Genomic DNA, 20,459 nt, shown 5'->3' on the forward strand with positions numbered 1-20,459 from the left:
TGCAAGTTTAAACCTTTGCTGCTTGTGGCTTAGTCTGTGATATTATCAATGGTTTTAACAATTCTAAAATGTTAGAGAGAGGACGTAAAATGATCTCAGCTTCCAAGCTAATTCAACGAGATGTTAGCTCAACAAAATGCAATGTCATGCAATTATCTGTAGCATTTCTTTTTTTTTCTGCTTAGAAGATTTGCTTCTGCCTTAGGATTTCCCCCTCCATTCTGTTTACGTATCCAAACACTTCAGACCAGAGAAGTAAAGTTGATGCTAAGCAGAAAATAAGCGTATTTTCTTTTCTACCACACTTTCTCATAAATGTACATGCTATTACTCTTTAAAAGAGAAATGTCTGCAAATTGACAAATAACCTTTGCAAATTATTATTCACTACTATCAATCGAATCACTCCAAGATGATTTGTTTAATTACAGATCATTTATATAATTTCCTCCATCAGCACAACTGAACTCATTTGGAGACCAAGTACATAAACTACAACAGTTTTATAGAATAAGCAACATTATAAGCTGTAGCCTTGTGACTCCTCCAAGGGTTAAGACGCTCCCTTAAGTAGTTACACAGTTTTGCAAGACACCTTTTCTAGAAACCAGCAATTGTACATTACCTTCATCTTCTAAAGACAGCCTTTGTTCCTGTCTAAGGGATTCAATGACACAAAACAACTGCAACTGATACTTTATTAAAATCTGCAATTTTTCTCTCTTAAGAAAAGAGAGAATAATAATAATAATGAATAATAATAATAATAATGAAATGCGATGGAGACGGAGAGAAATGAAAATCATTTAGCATCTATCACTCTTAATGGCTGCAACTATGAGTAAGCTCAGGGAAGCAAAATGACCTGGTCCACAGTGATTATGAAGAACAACTGCAGCTCCCAAGATCATCACTACTAGTTTCAACTTGCTGGAGGAAAGAAAGAAGTGTCAGAACCCAAAGGCAAGCTTCAGTAATTTTCTATTAATACACACAGCTTTGTTCACTGACTAGAAGAGAATTTCTGCATGCTATCAACACAAGAGAATGAAGGGAAAACACTCTCAAATTCAGAATTTTAATGCTAACAGCAGAACTCAATGGCCTTATTGCTGATAGCAGTGTATAGATTAAGAGCTACAGAGCTTTTTTCCATCCTTTTGAAGTATCTGAAGACATAAATTTTCCTTTAGGCACCCTGATGCTTAAAATTGAGAGCATTTGGCAACTTCAGATCCTATCAGCTGCGGTGAGAACTGCAGCTGCTGAGATCATTCAGGGTCTAGGTCCTTGGCCTCTTCATCAGTCATTCACAGTTGCTTGAGAACTTACTTTTCCAGTGCCACAGCTATGTCCTGGAAGCCCTGTGCAGTGATGTTATTCTTGTCCCATATGACAGTTCTGAGAGGGGGGTGAGGTAAGGTGGAGAGGAAAGAAAAAAAAGTTAACGAAGAACCAACACATAAATCTATATTGAAACTTTGCATATTGACGTAACACAGCACTGTATGTTCAAAATTGTATAGTGGAAGGCAAGAGTTTACAAACCCTTCTTTAGTTGTGTGCTAAAACCTTGAAATGACAGGTAAAACATAACATCTTTAAAATTCTTTAAAATACAGTTAACAGAAAGATTTGGAGATAAAATTCCAGCTTTTTCCAAGATCAGCATAAAAAATAAAGTTCAATTGTCTGCTTTTTGCAAGCCCATATTGAAAAAGAAGAAAATTGCAGTAAGCGATCAATCTCTGTTCTACATCGGCTATATTGCTACAGTTATAGAAAGGCATTTTAAAAAGTCGTGCTGATTGGTGGTTAAAATTTGCAGGCTACTGTATATTCAATCCTGTACTAGCTTATAACACAGTTCCAATGATTCCACATGCAGCTGCCAACATAAGCCACGAGTTTAGACACATAAATTGTAGCTCTTTTGAATACACAGTAGTGGTAAGAGTGAAGCAGCCTTCCCCCTCCTCCCCCAGTTCAGACCACTCAAGCAGACTGCCTGGCAATTCGCGAACACATGTTCAGAGATCTCATTAGTAGTCGGAAGAGACAGTGAAGCAGATAAATCTTGCTTGTGCAAGCGCACTAGTTGTAGCTGTTCAAAAAAAAAAAAAAAAAAAAAAAAGAGGCACAAAACCAGACAAAGATTTCTGGTGTTAAAAAAAAAGAGAGATGGAAGGGTTTCACAGGTACTGACACCCTTCTGCTCCGGCAGAATTATCCCTTTGTTTTTCAGATGGAAAGATGGAGGTAAGAAAGAGATTCTACCCACTCTGCAAAGATTATATATGGTTAGGGTCAAATCTTGGATACTTTTGCCATTAGAAAGTGTGTTTATATTTCCACCCGGATGCGATTTTATAACATTTTAAGCAAAGCCCGTGACTATTGCATTATTCAGTTTGTAATCACACCCCAGACTGTGGTGACATTATGTCAGCTGTGACATTCAGTACTGTGAAACATTTCAGTCTGCCATCCTGAAAGCCATCAAGGCTTTATTTCTTCAGGTACTGTGGTCATTTCAGGTTAACACGGTCGGTAAACCTAAACCACCTCCCTGGTGTTTTCTTGACATTTTCAATATTCATTTCAGTACTTGGTTTGGGCATAGCAACACAAAGACCAGGTTCCCTGCTTCTGAACAAAACAGCCAGGAGTGTTCTGGGGTATTTCTTAACCTGCAAGCAACAAATGCTTGGAGTCCAGGGACAAAGTGGTCTCTTCACACAGACAATACATTGAAGAACGTTCATGTGCACAGTCTGACAGGAGGAGGACTAAGGATTAGGCTTCCTGATGATGTTGACATGTTTAGAGGTCCCCATCCAGATTCACGCTGATTGAAGGCTTTACTGTTTGCTAATCACATGCTGGATAGAAAAAGAAGCGTGATACTCTCAAGTCATCAGTGCCAGACATGTGCTAAAAACCAGTGAAGTTGTCACACAGATGAAGTTGCAGAGAAGAGGTGCCAAGGTCCATCAACACTGTATGCAAGGGCGAGGGGAAGGAGGGATGGTCCATGCTGCTACCCGTTCTGAATTTCACGTGCTCTTACTTCTCCTACAAACTGATACTCCAGAAAACAGAGTCATTTGCTTTATTTTCCCACTCAAATATGAGAATTTTCTCTGCTGAGAAGGCCTCCAGGAGAAGAGAGAGCAGGACAGAAGAGAGTGGCCAAGCACTGGAACAGAGCTCCCAGTGAACTCTGCGGAATCCCTGTACTTGGAGATCTTCAAAACGTCCCTGGACAAGGCCCTGAGCAACCTCGTATAGCTTTAAAGTTGGCCGTGCTTTGAGAAGGACACTGGATGAGATGACATCCAGAGAGCTCTGTTACAGGGTGATTTTTTTTCTGATTCTAGGAAATTTAGAGCTCTCTTCTTCCAAAAAGAGGTCTTTCTGTTTAAATTTAGAAACGTAATTGTCTCAGTTATGTTAATTGTAATTATTTATGTTAATATGTAATTGTTTCAGTTACGGAAATGTTTCTGCAGAGACAATTTGCTTCTCTTGTTTGTTTTGGTTTAAGGTTTGGGTTTTTCTAAGCAAAAAGGATGAGAATCTTTCCAAATGGAGACACTATAAAGCATCAGGATCTAGAAGGCTTTTGAAGAGAAACAGCTAGAGAATAACCAACAACTTCAGTATTATTAAGCCGTTCTATCTTTTACTGCCAATACGCTTCCCTTACCTGAGCTTAGTGTTTATCTGCAGGGCTTTTGCCAGCATCTTTGCTCCCATATCTCCCATGGCATTTCCACTAATGTCCACTTTTGTAAGAGAAGTATTGCTGCCCAACGCATTAATAATGATGCTGACCTCAGTCTTCAGCTTGGAATCTGCGAGGGACAGTGACTGCAGAGGCTGTGGAGCATAGAAAAGGCACTCATAACAGCAACTGATTATGCACTCATTCCTCAAACATCAATCAGAAGAAGTTACAAGTTCCCCAAACTCTTGGAGACAGCAGTAAGCATCGAAGAGTTATTTCCGTGCTTGCTGCAGATGCTACAATACCTGATAAACTGGGAATCAACAACTTAAGCACACATGTCAAACACATATGCACACACAGGTTAAGTTGCAACACCCTGAAAAAAAATAATTTAAGTGACAGTGACTCCAGCTTCCTGTATCCTTCTAAGTACAGGGTACAGTGGGTACCGGAAAAGAGACAAAATAGCAAGAACTAGCTTCACAAGACAACCTCTAGTGTCCAGGAGGTTTTGCTTAACCAGCACATTTTATTTCTCACTGACAGGGAAATATCTAGCACTCTGCTCCGCTCCCTCAGACTGAAAGTTTCATCCCAAGGCAAATTATGATACGAGACATTGTTAAAACAAAACCATTTTCTTTACGCTGTTTTATTATTGTTACTTAAATTTCAGGAGTGATTTGGCATATCTGATCCTTCAACTAAGGGCATAGACATTTGGGAGGAAAGAGATGGAAAACTGTAGCAGGTCTGAAATTAAGAACAGTAAGAAGAATATCTGTTAAAATGAGTAAGTCAACGGAGATTATTCACAGTGACACCTCTGATTGCAATATCTTTATGTAACTTTATGTGTGTGTATATATATACACACTGTGTTAAGCTGAAACTACTTGGGCTCCAGCAAGTCACTCGCTAGACCTTAAGAAAACCTCTTTGAAAAACGTCAGTATTCCCTCCATTTCCAGTGTTCCAACACTCTTGTGCAGGAGTACAAGAACTACAGTCTAGCATCACTACACCTTGCAGAGGTATTACAGCTGCTAAAATTGTCATTTGGATTTGCTGATGTACAAGAACTCCACAGAACATTTCCTTCGCTCAAGCATGAGTTTGTACAGAGGAGTGTATTGTCATTATGCATCCACTGAGGCATATATTGGAGGATGAATTTTAGGAGCCTAAAATCTCCAAATTGTCAGTGTGGTAAAAATCAACATCTCAAATCAACATGAGCCATGGCACCTACATTAGAAGCCTAAAGCTTAGATTAATACACATAAACCAAGTGAACTGTGCAAACCTTCCAGGATCCAAGTGCTTGCATGGTACCTGCTATACCTTGGGACTCGAGCCTCCAGACTCCACTGGATGACAGTGATAACCAAAAAGCTTACAACAAAAGAAAAGCACTTATAAATGGGGAAATGCATAAAAATCTGGAGGCACAGCAGGTTTATAATTAAACAGTCTAACAGTAACACAAGCCACATGCTGGTTTTATTTTAAATGGAAGTTATTAAATTACTATGTTAATGCCCTTAATCTGCCTGTGTTTCCCTGTTTTATTACATTATATACCCTAAAGAATATTAGCATCGCATTAGAATGGCACTTAGAGCTCTTGGCACAATTTTGAGAACTCCTCCACAGAAAAGCCGCACCATGTACACTTGGACACCACTAAGCTCATGGAAGGGAAGTTTCTTCTGTTTCTCATTGTCACTTCAGAAAGGGTCATTCAAGTAATGCAGCTGAAGGTGCTCCCTCCCGCATACCAATTTTTCTAAACCTCAAATATCCTCCCAGGAAAGGATTTCTCATCTCTTGCATTCCAGTAGTCTGGCAAAACAGGATATGATTGAAAACGCTTCTGCTCTGTGTTCCGCAAGGACTGACATCTACACATCATCGCTGCCACATACGAAATACACGTATAGCACAGTAAAGCACCTGCTGTATTAGCAGTGCCTTTGAAGTGGATGAACTGCTAGTTTTCTTGCACAGCTACCCTTATCATTCACTCAAGGAGCAAGAAGCAAAAAGCTCTGGACTCTCTTGGAGCCCTGAATGCAAACAGCAATCAGAATGTAACTCCGTAGGATTAAACATACAGGCTGCTAAAAATGCATTAAATTATCTGATCATTACATTTAAAAAACCAACCAAATAACAACAAAAACCCCCACCAAAACCCCAAACAAACAGGGACAATAGTTTACATAGCCTACAATCATTTACTTCTTTTGATAACCTAATAATTATAGCTGGACACTGAGAAAACAGAAGTCTGACAAGCACTTCAGTGTCCCTGCTGCAGAAAACAGGTCCTTTGCCCATACAATGAAGATGTCTTAACACAATTTAATTATAGAAGAGGAATTTTTAAAGTAAAGAATAGAATAAGAAATTGTATGAGTCTATTAATTGATTTTGTTATACTCCTGCTGGTAAACATTTAAGAATTAAATCAAGCTAAATTTGTTCTCCTACGAATAAAAATGCTGTAAGAAACCCTCAAAAGCCCAATTCTGCAACTAACACTGAACTAAGAACTGAAGGTATTTGATGCTGTCATAATTCTCTACACCTACGCAGGACTGACTACCTCTCTGACTAACTACACACCGTACCTGCAGCGTAACATCTATTTTTGCAAGAAGAAAACAAACGGCATGGTAAGTGCACAGCTTCAGACACTTCCTGCAATACTAACCAGAATACATTACTACAGCCTGCTCAGTACCGCACTTACTGAAGAAGGGAAAAAAACAACTGAAACCCAAACCCCAGATCTAAGTACTACATTCTTTCTATGTTAAACACCTGGGAAATTTTGCTGCTTTTAAATTGTGTGGAATTACAGTCACATCTACCTGTATTTTTACAGTCATAAAAACAAGCTATTGATTACATAATTTTACTCATGACTCATATTAACACAGCCACGGATCTATTTAAAGTGTGTGTAAATACATGAAGAAGCATTTGGCAGTGACTATTTTAGACTAAAGCCTCTTGCTTCAGCTTTCCATGCAGATAATGCACAGTCCCCAAACTGCACCAGTCTGCAGGCAATACTGACACAGCAGTACGCTCTGGGCAACGTGACACCCTGGGCTCTCCAATTCCACCCCTACTTTTTAATGTTCTGTGGTAGCAAAACAAGCAGAACAAGGAGCACTCCATTTAGGATTCAAAACCAAACCAAAATAACTAGAAACTTAGTACAGTGTTTGGAAAATTATTCTATCTCAAGCTAGAGTGACGACCATCCAGCTACACATGCTTTCCCTATGGTGCTACTGAGTCCACATCTTCAACGCTTTAGCTGCTAAAAGCTGCTTCAGATTGATTTTAGCACCTGATGAAACAGAAACAAGATTCCTTCACTGAAGAGGATTAATAAGAGAAAAGAACATGAGGAGAAAAGAGACACGTTAACAGCAACAGGATCACATGCTGTATCCCAAAAGTTAATGAATGACATGAAGGAGAGACAGTTATTTTAAGTCTCTAAATAAAATCACTTTTTGGCAGATTATTTCATTGCAACACTGTCTGAGAACAGGCCGAGACTACAGAGCATGTTCCGTTGGTTAGCTCAGGAAAGATATGGTGTGTGAGAATCACAGGAGCACTTCTACCTTTGCCACAATCCAGTGCTCGGAATGATGGCTGGCATTGGGCTGAAAAGGAGCACAAAAAATTGAAGCTGGTGATGCAAGAGAGGGAAAGCTGTGAGAATGATACACCCAAAATTTAACAGCTACATCTTCTCTGGAAGCTGCAAAAATGGAAGCCAGAAAAGATAAACAGAGGGTTGTAACTCTTAACAGCGACAGTAAGGTGAAAGCTGGAATTTTTATCCTTGCAAACAGATAATATGAACAGGATAGACATAAATAGAAAAAACCCACTACAACAGCATGTTTGAGAAGGCAGTTTGGATACTGAAAGGACACATAGAGTGTGTGAAGAGATGCTTTAGGATATAGCCTGAGTGGGAAGAGATGTTCATCTGCAACAGAGCAAAGGGATGAAGGAAATTGAGAAAAAACATACTAAATTATATTTGTTTGTGGTTTGACATAACAGTATTCAGGATAGCTATGAAAGATTAAGCATGAGATACAGGGCAGGACAAGGAGAAATATTGCAAGAGAAGGAGCAGGTGCTATTTGATTAATTGATACCACTCCTCAGCACAGTATCAACAGGAACAGAAGGGGAAGACAGTCCTGCACCATTCCCTTTAGAAGAAGAGTAGAAGGACGTGGTCACAGACTGCAAAATGGAAAGGCTAGTTTGATACAAGAAGTAATACAGACATCTATCAATATGCTGCTTAGCACGATGCTCCATCTGACTTGTGCAAACGAGGGCTTACTGCTTTCGCTACAGGTGCTAACCCCATTAGCATCAGCTCTGGTATCTGTACACAGCACTTCCCGGTGTCACGCTGACATCCTGTATTTTAAAGGAGGCAGGCAAAGAATCAGGAAAAATCCAGAACCACTAATCCAAACTAAGAGGACACAGAATGGAGAGCAGACTAGTTTAACAAATTACTTCAAATACAACTAAGCAGTAAGAAAATATGAACACAAAATACGGGTCTAAATGACCTTCTATAAAAGGAGACATTGGAAAACCTGGGAAAAATTGCTCCACTGATTTGCAGGGTGCAGATACAGATAGGAGGAGAAAGCAAGAAATCTGTTAGTGTGAAGACCATGGACTTGGAGGTGAGACAATAAAGTCAACAGGAATAGCAGGTGTTTAGACAACTGAAGTCTGTAGTCAGCTATTTCTGGAGAATGAGGAAAGCAGAGCTTGCTTGTTACTTGTATGTGAAATGAAGAAAGACAGGACTAAGAACAGATGAACAAAGACTGACAAGCATGAGAGTAAAGGAGCATCTTAAGATTCCCCATAGCCAAAACTAGGATGCCAAGTAAAGCAAGAACACCAGCACAGCCACAACAGTTTCTCAGAATCAGGAGAGAGGGTGGAAATGAAGAAAGCATGCAAGGATTCCAGCAAGGCACTCTGAAAGGAGTTTATGAAATTGTCCTGGTGGTTAAAGGTACCAGGAGAAGCAAAGAACAGCATAGAGAACAGTTTATTTGCATCTTTTGAAGCTGAAAGGAGTTCTGGGAGATCACTGCAGTGAGTTTGCAATTTGTCAAGCAAAAAAAAAATTGCTAGTACCTAAGAAGAGCTATCAGGAAATTAAAAAAAATTGTTATTGAAAGAATTCAGTACCCAGAGAACACCACCATTGTAATCTCCGATCAGGACACCAAAGTTTTGAAAACTTGTGCCCACAGGGTTATATAATTTAAACCTAGAGCAACTATGTTAAGCACGTCCAACTATTTAGAATGGGTATTTTTCAACAAGCAGAGATCCTAAAACTATCCTAAGACACATTTACCTACACGCTATACATAATCCTAATTACTGTTCAGAAAAATAGAAACTAAAATGTTGGATGTGTCTGTGCAGGATCATGATCAAATTTTATGCAGCAAATTAACACAGTGAAGAAAATCATCAGAAATAGGCTGTGAGGGTACAAATACACATGATGATAGCAGGCAGAAAGATACTCACTGAATCCTCGTCTTGAATCATCTGAACTAAATTATCAAGTACTGGAGTGAGATTTCTGAGGGAAGAAAAGGTAGGAAGATGATGAAATCAGCAGCTTCTCCTCATCCATTCTCTTGTTATTTAAAAGAAAGAAAAGCCTTACTTGGATTTCATGTTGTTAAAGTTTTTGCCTAATGCCAAGTGTCTGATCGATCGGTTTTTACTAAGCCAGACTACAAGGGTTGAGAGGTCAGATTCTAGGCCTGTAAAGAATCAGATTAGATTCAGAATTAAAATATATTTCCACAAAAGACCCATACAGGGTCCAGTTATTAACACTATATTCATTTAAATAACCACATCACTGTACTAATTTCCAATAGCTCTAGAAAAATTTCCATTCTTCTATTTTTAAATAATTTTCTTTTTTTGCCTGTTTTCCTTTGACAATAATTACCTTCTCAAAAACAAGCCTTTTAAATCTCCATCCTAATCAGCCATTGAAGGCATCTTTCAGAAACACAGAAGAGAAACACAGTCCCTTATCTGTAGTCCCACCACCCAAGGGCAGTTCCTTACACTGTCAGGCAGATTTAGTGTTCCTTTCAGTATTCTGAGACCGTGCTAATTGCTATTTAGTCTTCCTAGGGCTGTGTACCAACAAGGTCTCAAAGCCTTCAAGCGCAAAAGGGTAACATAAAAGGCTATGAAGAAAGTGACCTGGAAAACAAGCCATTTTTTTTCTACTCCTGAGTAAGAAAAATAGCTCGCTGTAGATTTGTATTCCCAAACTAATGGTGTATTTCAAGAGTCTGCTAATAAGATTACAATGACTTAGGATCCAAATCTATAGGATAATTTAGATGTCAAATACCTTTATTTACTTATAACAATCAATCTGTTTACATAATTGGGTTGAGTCAGTAACTACCAGATCTTTCCACTTGCCAAAGCATCCCCCCTGTCTTGGGCATTCAAATGTACTGGGAATCGGTTTCTGAAATAATTCTGTGTTTGGCTGTCACAAGGGAAAGCACAGAGGTGAATTCTTCCATTCCATACACCTGCAATTTGAGTTTGCAAAATGAGAAGCCAGCTGGTAGTCCCAGCTAGGATGCACAGAGCCTTCAAAGCAGGAACAGTCCAAGACTTTTTCCAAAGACTCAAACAGGCCTTCTCGGATCTTAAGGTGGTTGACCACGTGCTTCAAATTTCCTTCTTTTGCTTCTTCAGTATCACAACCTCAGCTTTATTCTGTACCTGGTCTTTCCCTTTCTTCTTTCACTACACTTTCATTTCTCATTCAGCTTCTCATCCTCTTGTACTTTAACCCACTTTTCTCTGGATCTAATACTTATTGCCATTGATTTACTCTGTTGTGTTATATTTATTTCAAAAGACATAAACTTCTAAGGGCGCTGTTAGCCTATAAACATTTCTTATGTATTTTATAGCAATAAGAGTTCTTGGTTTGAGATATTTCCAAAACCAATGTGGACAATAATCATAAAGCAAGAGTGACCATCCTTGATTTCACCGTGAGCTGAAAGAAAAAGCGTTTCTCCAATACTGGACTTCCACAGTCCATTCCTGTTCTGGGTACTTACCATTGTCTGAAATATCTAGGCTGGTGATATTGTGTATTTCTGCTATGCATCCTTCCAAGACTTGTGCACCTCCCGATCTTAACTAGAGACAAAAAATGATCCATTTTTGAAAACTAGTTATGGTTTCAAGATCACACAGAAAACAGTGGTAGGAGCTTTGTGAATACAGAAGGCACTACGAGTGGCAAAATGACAGCAACAGAAGAAGTTACAGACATCAGCATGACACCTTATGCATATGTTCCTGCTGTTCTCATTCTTCCCTCTTTCTATTTGCATATAAATGAGAAAAGGGACTCTCTTTCCTTCCTCTTAAAACGAAATCAGGGAAAGATTTAAATGGTGCAGACACAATGAGTCCTTTAGCATTTGTGCCAGGCAGTCACTGCAGGATTTTGGTCTGGGTTGTCTACATGAACATTTCCAACATCCAGTAAAAAAACAAGCCAAAACAAAAAAAGGCTTAGCCCACCCTATAAGCACAGCACCGTCACCCTTGAATTCCACTACAGATGAGGCTCAGAGCGAGCATCTTCTCCGAGCTCTTAGCACAACTCTAGGGTACCCAGATCAAAGACAAGTAGCAAATTAAAACAAACAAACAAAAGTCAATGAAATTATGTTTCCTTGTCACTGAAAAGAAAATAAATAATCCAACCGTAAACTGGCCACAAAAGACCATAAACAAGAGAAATCAGTAATATAGCTTATTCTTAATTTTAAAACAGGCATTAAAAAACAGCAATAGTAACAAAAATGGCTAGCTGCAAAGATTTAATTACAATATTATTAAATGCCTTTAAAAGAATTGTCAGGATTTAGTGAAAATTAAATAGCCTAGAGGAAGACATCAACATTAAGAATCAAAGTTATTAAAAAGTACACACTTATTTACTAATGCCACCAAATTAAATAAAGCAACTTTTCTTCCCCAAAGAAGCAAAAAGCATTTTCTTATTTCTTGCAGTGTTGCGAACTATATAAAGTGCATTTCACCTTATGAGCATCCCCCAGAAAAAGACTTAAGCAAAAGAGGGGAAAATTCAACAAAAATTCTATTTTTGCATTTTCCATTTTCACTTTTCTTCCTTCAAAAAAAGAAACACAAAACAGCCTTTTCACCTCCTGTGCATAAAAAATGAGTAATATTTTACTTGGTTGACTCACTTGGCTAAATATTCTGACTCAACCTACTAATATTTCTGTGAATCTTTTATCCGTGCTATAATTAAGGAACCACAAATGCCTTCAGAAGTATTTTTTGCTAAAGACTTGATCTGGCAGTTTTTAGGAAGTCTGAGATATGTTGTTGGTTAACAAGCAGCACAACAACTTGGCCTGAGCATTTAAAGAACAGTGGCGGTGGTCATAGACAACATCTAAATCTCGAGTCACATCCGGAAGCATAAGATACCAAACGTAAGGTACCTTTCCTTTTCTGCATAAAACATAGCCTACCTATCTTCACCCTGCTCTCTCCAGAGGAGTTCAGATGACAGTCTGCGTTTGGGCCAGATGTGGTGCAATTTTAATTCAGCTTTATTTTTGTAAGAGCATTTGCAGTATTTGCTGTACGAATGCCAAAATAACTCAGTTTTGCTCGGTGCTGCTCTCAGCATGACCCACCACACGACAACCAATTTACCCAGTGTCACATGTGCTATTGCAGAATCTATGGAACTGGCAGATTACATGAGGTCTGGGATAGGTTGTCGGTATGATAAAAGTTCTATACACTAAAATTATACTCACAATGGAATTCAAATGCTTATGCGATATCTACTTGGAGGGTTGAAGTGGACAAAATTTTTCAGGAGTGACTTTCAATCTTGTGCTGATAACTCTATACTCAAAATCTTAAGTACACAAACATTTTATGTGCACAAATGGTGATATCTATTTACTCTGAGGGTGATGCTAACAACTTGACTTTTAGGATCAAAATTTACTGCAACTGTATTAAAATAAGATATATATAAGCATAGATTAACTGAAGGGCTATTCATCAGCGTGGACTGGAAAAAAAAAACCCACCCAATCCTCTGCAACATCTACATGACTACATGAGCTCTCATTCAGAAAATGAAGAACAACCCTCCAAACAATTACAAACTGCCAAGCATGTTCAAAGCTCTGAGGTACCAACACGGGAAGGGCAAGCAAAGCTGCTTACTGATTTAACAATTAAGGTAAAGCATGGAGGGTACTTACACAGTGACCAAGCTAAGGGAAGCAGAAAGGAAAAGAGTGAAATACATCAGTGCTGAGCAGGTAGAAATAAAAATGTAATTTTCATAGTAAAAATAAAAAAAACCAACCAAACAAGCAATACAAAATGATAAAGCTTGGATTTAATATACTAGAAAATTATGGGAGCAAATGAAAAGTGGTGGGAGAAGGAACAGAGAGATTTCTCCTTCCACAGTTGAGTACAGCTTGATTGATGTAGGGAAGAGGAGGGCAAAGCTGAAGCATCAGCTTTCTAGCCTTCCAACAGCACGTGCTTGCAGGAACTGGAAGCAGGGCAGGTTACCGGCTCCAAGCTTCCCATGGCTGTGTTTCTGGGTGCAGATTACCCTGCCCAGCTCACCGAGGGTCTGGGAGAGGTGGAGGAGGGCCCTGCGGTGCTGGGCCCACTGGGAGTACTCCCAGCTCCGGGCACATCAGCTCCCTTGCTGGTGGAAGTGTAACAACTTCTTTCCGAAGTACACGATAATGGATAAAGCTCAGTGATGTGAAAAAATGTTAAGGGAAGGATCTAAGGAAGTGCTGTCACTTTGGAGGGACCAGCTTCAGGAAAGCAATGTCATGAGTTAGACATGATTCCTTCCTTTCCGTCATGAGTTAGCTGTGACTACGTGTGCTTTGGTGTCCAATAAAGCTAACTGCCCCTCAAAGGGCTCCTCCACATCCCATCCTGGAGGTTACTTAAAGCATAACATTTTCACTTCTGTCAGACCTTGTTGATTTACATGTTAATTTATACTCTCATTACTTATGTTTGTGTTTTATTGATTTATTCTTTTAAGGTTATGATTACAGGACTTCGCTTTTGTTACTTTAATTACTCCTCCCTTTTCCTTCCTCCCTGTGAAAGAAAAATTATCATCTGTCTGATCTGTCTACTCAGAAGTCAGAAGCACGTGTACTTGACTTGAAAGCTTTTCTATTTGGAATTTACATGTAGTGCTCTTCAAAGAAATACCATTTTTTAAAAAGTATAAAATACCAAAACAAACTATGAAATGCATTCACAATGGTTTGGGGTTTTTTCTTCATCAGGAAATCTGTGCACATTCCAAAAAGCAATTGACCACAAACCTAAGGCAAGGATTACTGCCCCTCAACATCTTCATCACATTGCACGTTCTCTACTTAAAGGAAAACCATTGCATTTGAAAGGCACTTCCAGCACAGTTAATACTCAAGCGGTGGACTTGAAAGGATCTGCCTAACAAGGGAGAGGCTTTCTTTGCAGCTTAAACAGGAAAAGGTGGCCACTCAGGCAGAGAAGGCCTGAGCCTAAGCTGGTTCACGTTGGTTTTGGCAAGAGTCCTCCACACGGTTCTCTCTCTACACAACTTTGCCTCACTGGCTCCCCCAAGTCGTGGGGATCTTTTGTCATAAGCTGTAGCCACACAAGTATCCTGCAAGGGTATGGGCAATCCTGAGAAACAACGTGCACAGCAAAGCACAGAGAAGCAAGAGGAAACAAGAGAGCAAATCAAGCTGCCACAATTGTTTTTATTTATTCTTGAGACATTTAAAGCCAATTGCAGAGTGCCTCTTATGTCAATGGCATGTTTCAATCAGCTTTTACCAAAGTTCCCTATTGGCTTCAACTAATTAATTGATTAAGAAAGCAGAATTTCTTCCAAGGTGAAAAAGCAAACCCACAGACGGATGTCTCTGGTTTTGAAGGAAGACAATCAAACCACAGGCACGCCTTCAGGGCATGCAGCTTCCTCTGACCCATTCACACTCGGGCACCTTAGCACGTTCTGCTGCAGGGACCAGGAGCTGCCAAGCAGCAAAGCAGCAGCCCTGGCTCAGTATCTAGAACAGCTACGCCGCAAGAAGGGGTTTGCCAATCGGGTGCTTTGAACATCTGTGCTCGTTGTTTAGGATGTTGTAACACAGTAACACTGATTTTTACCATAACTGCTTCTGCTTTCCCACAACTTTTTACTACAGAGGTAGAATATCTCTCCCAGTGGATTTCAAGGGAACTCTAATTCCACATCATCGCATCTTTAGAACACATCCTGATAAATATTCCTTACCTCACAGCTACTGAGATCTAAAGACACCTCCTTCAGATTGTGATTGCAAGCCAGGCCTAATAAAAGCGCTCTGAAAAAGATCAATTTTAGAACCATTTTAAAAAAAAAGGCAGCTTTATATCATCATCTATGTGATCACAGGTTAATATACCTACAATGCAAAGAACTATTTCAAAACAAAACCACACCAGCTGAACATTTATTTCCCAAATGACAATGGCAGCACAAACCTGCCACACTTACAACACTCCAGCAGCTTCAAAACCTGCAGGGGTGCGAGGCTAATAAAGGAACTGTAAAGCTAACACTTCATCAACATTTAATAACATCCATCAGAGGTGAATTTTCTTCAACGCTTCCTTTCAAAGTGCATCAAATGATTACAAAAGGAGCGTTCTGTTGTACAACTGCACTAACTCTCAGATTTTCCAAAAATTCAGGAAAAAACCTGTATTTTTAACATACACAAGATGCAGTGCAGCCATTCCAGCCAGCCACAGCACCTGAAACCCTGGATTGTGTACAAGTATCACATGATTCTCCACTGCTGCAACTCAATAAATATTTACAGAATTAAAATTATACTCCCTGACAATGGTATCCTTTGTCTTTAGCAGAACAGCAGATAAGCGAATGATGACTGATTATGATTTTCATAAATCCACCTTTGAAGCTGTACAGACAGAAGTTTGTTTCTACATATAAAAGTTAGTGTTAATGTCACATTTGTATTAATACTGTCAGATCAGAAAGCACAACAGTATGTGTCTCGGAGGAGCAAACACAATCTGTGTATAGCTTCTAGTATCTTTAGAATAGATGCTGCTTTGAATTAGTAACTGACAGAGAAACAGAAGGACTTCCTTCCCAAACTTGATTTCAGCCAAAAGCAAGCTAGAAGAATCCAAACTACTGATGCACGAAGATAAAAAAACAACCCGTTTTGCTGAGCCATTTGCCTACACACTTCCTATGCAAGTAGTGTGTAAATGCCATGTATAAAAAGCATGCACCACAGGAAGGTTTTTCATTGAAACCTACTTAAATCTGCCCTGCAGGTATAAATGTGAACCAGACCTTCACTGTTAACAAAGGCAAATACCTTGTGCTTATTTACACCTTAAGATATTAAGATATTAATACAGAGACGTCGAAAAAAACGTGAAAGCCCTGCAACAGTTTTTGCAAATTTTTAGACAATCCTTGTCTATATTTTCTTCCCAAACACACTTGTATTCGAAGTAAGGCTGGCCAATGATAACTTTGCAAAGAACCTCCTAAACATTTTGATGTAACCTAAAAAATGAAAAACCATTTAAAAAATGCAGATTAAAAGAGACAAGGTGCTGCTATACACGTGCTTTCTTCACAGGAAGAAAAAAGGATTGTTTTTTCTTCCAATCTCTTCCCTATAAATTAATCTTAAGAAAATCTCATGATTTCTCTATTCTTTGTCATGAAGAATTACCAGCACTCAAAGGCACTGAAGGCAGAAGTATTACAATTGTATTTAGCCACTATGTTTAAAATCCACACATGGTAATACATGGAAAGGTCTTGTCAAATGTGTTAGATGCAGAATGCAAGAACTGGCTTTGTAATTAGCATTTGCATAAGAAGCATATCAGAAACCTGTCTTGTGATAGCACTGACAGATCAAAATACAACTTTTGTCAATGTAAATGAACAAAAATGCCACCATACATTTAAACAAGGAAGAGAGTATAAACTGCTTCACTCGGTTAAAAAAGAAGAGCTGCGATGGAACATTAACCGTATTAACCACGTACAAGAACTAAAAGCACCCTTTCCCCACCCACTACGTGGCATCCTCACGGCACAGCTTTATTAGCAAACCTCTTCCCTGAAAGGCTTGACTTACGTTAACAGGTCCATCACTGTACAAGGTAATTCATCTCCTTCACTGACTGCACTGATTAACCAGCATCTTTAAACTCGCTGAGATAGCATGTGTGATTAAACATACCACAACTGCTGATCTAAAGGAAGTTGATAAGAAAGAAATCAAATAACAATTAATCAGGGGAATTTCGGACTCAGTGTCAGGTATCTGCATTTCATCTGTATTTTTTTCTGTAGGCAGGCTTGATCATGAATCACCCAGTGACCTCTGGATTCATGGACACAAACCAGGAACTTCTCCTTTGTCACAGGACAGTTCCAAGGCCCATGCTGTCAAAAGATTTTTGACATGCACCGACAAAAGACACCAGAGAAGTACTACTATCACTATGTCATTTTTATTTTTTCTTCTAGAAATCAGCCCTCACGTGCTACTGCAATCTTGGCAATGACAAATAGGACTGTCTGAAAAAAGGCGTTTCCATCTTCTCATCTGTAACAAATCCTATGACCTTGGCTGTTCTATAGAAGTTTTGTGATTTCTTACAGGTAGGACCAAAAGGCTAAGCAGCTGCCCCAGGATTCAGCTGATCCTCAGTCTTTTCGATGCTAAATTAACTTCCACAGGACGCTTTTGAAGTGATTAGCCAAGCCATACAGGGTTTGAGAGAGAACGCTAGATGTACTGCAAATCATAGTTCTCTGGACTGTTGTGAAATACACTCAGCTCGGACTGAAGAAAAAACACATCAAGGAAACTACTAAAAATATGAAGGGCTCTGTCCTACCTCCTAGACAGAGGTGAACAACACTACCATCAGAACAAAACAGAAGAAGTCCATGCCAGAATGCCAGCCAGCTGAGAAGAGCACGGACACTCTGAGACCATCTGTGTGCAGCTGTATGTTGGACAGATACTCCTTTCTGGAGCAGTCTGTGCTGGTGAAAGAGGTTTCAGCTCATCCTAGACGACCCATCACTACCTCTCTACTTCTGCTAACACCAGTCACACGAGTAACTTCCTCTATCCCAATTCAGTCAGATTACTGAACCTGACTATCTTAAGTGTTATCAACAGAGCAGGTTTTTGCAAATCCAGATCACTTTGGTTGAAGAGGACTACGAAGATCTTGCTTGCTGCACCGCTGGTGGGATAAATTAATACAGTAACATCTTTCATGAGCACAAATTGTAGAGCAGTCACCTGCCAAAACTCCTCACTTCACACTCAACGTGCCAAGGAGAAGAGCTAAATATGAACCCTAGTGTTTGGGTCTTCTCACCTTTCCTCGTCGGTGTAGATATATTAAATATCTCATAGCATTCTTTTTTTCCTGTAGCCCTAGTAAGACCGTCTTGTGCATTAGTCACATACACCCTCCTTTCTTTTTGCTTCATTGAACACAGATTCCTGCTTCCCTCCACCACAGAATCAATAGCCCTAAATTAATCAGAATCAACCAATGTGTCTCAATAGTCACCTTCTGTTTGAAAACGTATCAGTATCATACCTTCCTAACCCTAGCAAAGTCTAAGCAAGCAAGACAGCAACCAAGAGCATTACATAGAACACAGTGATAGATCAGAGCTAAGTTGAATATTGATTTCAATCCAGTGCTTCTTACTTAAGCATCATATTGTACTATCCTCTCCAATGACAAACTGCATTAAGAAAAAAGATCTCAAAACAAGGTACACTACTCTTTCCTGTGAGGCACTTTTCACTTGTACCTCCCTTAGCTCCCTTCAGATTGTATCGATAGCTTTCCATCCAGTACTCACGGATTGCTCTTTACGTTCCACATCTCTGGTTTGCCATCAGCTCCCACTCATTAGCTATTCCCTTGCTGAGCTACTGCCCACTCCCATTCCCGTCCTCCCTGAGGAGACAGGCTCCCACCCACATAAGTATACATACATATGCATATATATCTATATCAGTGTCCACATTAGGATTTTGGAGGTGCGTTCCCCCAAATGGTTAGTGAACATATCTAGGTATCTACCATGTTATGTACACTCGAATGAATATTAGCTAGCATGTTGACACTCTGGAAAGAGCCCTTTTTTTAAATTAGCCCAATTAAAACAAAAGGATTCTGCCACAATCTCAGAACAACCTATATAGATTATACCTATCTAATCTAGACCCACCTAGACTTTAAAACACACCTTTAAATTTTGTGTCTGGAAACTCTGACACTGTTCAAAACTGCACACGTCACAAGAAGGGTCACACAGTGCTCCTCTATTTCCCTCAGGCTGCATTAGGCTGTAAGAAGAGTTTCTCTCCAGTACAAATCCCCATCACTAGAACCCACTGGCCACAGGATGGGTGATACACAGCAGAGATGCATTACACTGAGCATTCCCAGAAGCTGCTGCCATCGTCTCTCCCCCAGAAAAGAAGGGCCTCTGTGCAGTAGATCCTGCCTCCTGTGCACTGCAACAGGTTCAGTTTCATAGTGGCTGTTGCAATACCACAGCTCTAAGGAACGGCACTCACACAAGTACATAATCCCTTTTACTGTGAAGCAGTTTTGTTTGTAAGCCACAAAGAAATATATCACAAGAAAATGGTGATGGCAGATAAAACAGCTGTGACATTCCCACAGAACAAAACATGGTTAATAGTCTCAACCGTGAGATGGAAACAACATTTCTTGAATGTGTGATCATTACGAAACTCACTCTTGCAACATCAATAACGTACAACGGAAAAAAAAAAAGCAAAATCCTTTCCCCTTCATTTTTAGCATGAGGCACTCTCATAATAACAATGCAAACTAGGTTTTAGGCAACAGAAGAAAATGAAATGAAATTCTTACTTTAGAGGCTCAGGAGGGAGTTTAGTTCCCGAAAGATTAATCTGCATCAAAGCAAGTGAGCTGCTGAAAAACTGTTTGAAGGAGGGAGGGACTTCTTTTCCTTTTCTGTAAGTAAACAAATTCATTAAGAAGCAGCATCTAGACACTCCTCATTCCAATAAATAGTGAATGCAAGCCGTCAGAATTGTAAATGATCTTTTACACGTTTAATTTGCTCTACCTTCAACAGCTCTGTAATCAGTGGCTCTCAATTAGCTTAAAATATAATGTCATCAAAACATTCATTCAACAAACAATCCTCAGCGTCGCACTGCTGCACAGAAGACATTACTATCTAGCTTCTGTCTGAACTACAAAGAATGATCATTTTGGTCTGGTTAACAGCGAACATACTGCTGTCTTATGAGCAGAAAATCAGAAAGGACATTACCAAAACCCTGAAACTGCCTTTTAACCACTAGGAATACTGGAGTAGCTTGGCCCCAATTAGGTATCACCTCTGATATGGACCCAAGACACCAATTTGAAGAAAACGAAAGCCGAT

The 20,459-nt window shown here is 39.5% G+C and overlaps 1 protein-coding gene across 1 annotated transcript in view; it reads right to left on the bottom strand.

Moving 5' to 3' along the window:
• LRRC16A (leucine rich repeat containing 16A) overlaps positions 1-20,459 on the bottom strand; it is a 116,494-nt gene that overhangs the window by 61,868 nt on the left and 34,167 nt on the right. The window contains 7 exon segments of the mRNA XM_010140335.1: positions 1,333-1,401; positions 3,710-3,882; positions 9,356-9,410; positions 9,498-9,597; positions 10,942-11,023; positions 15,225-15,294; positions 19,916-20,020. Coding sequence (XP_010138637.1) covers positions 1,333-1,401; positions 3,710-3,882; positions 9,356-9,410; positions 9,498-9,597; positions 10,942-11,023; positions 15,225-15,294; positions 19,916-20,020 — 654 coding nt within the window.

The sequence above is a fragment of the Buceros rhinoceros genome, unplaced genomic scaffold (genome assembly GCF_000710305.1).
Source record: "Buceros rhinoceros silvestris isolate BGI_N320 unplaced genomic scaffold, ASM71030v1 scaffold4590, whole genome shotgun sequence".
Taxonomy (NCBI): domain Eukaryota; kingdom Metazoa; phylum Chordata; class Aves; order Bucerotiformes; family Bucerotidae; genus Buceros; species Buceros rhinoceros.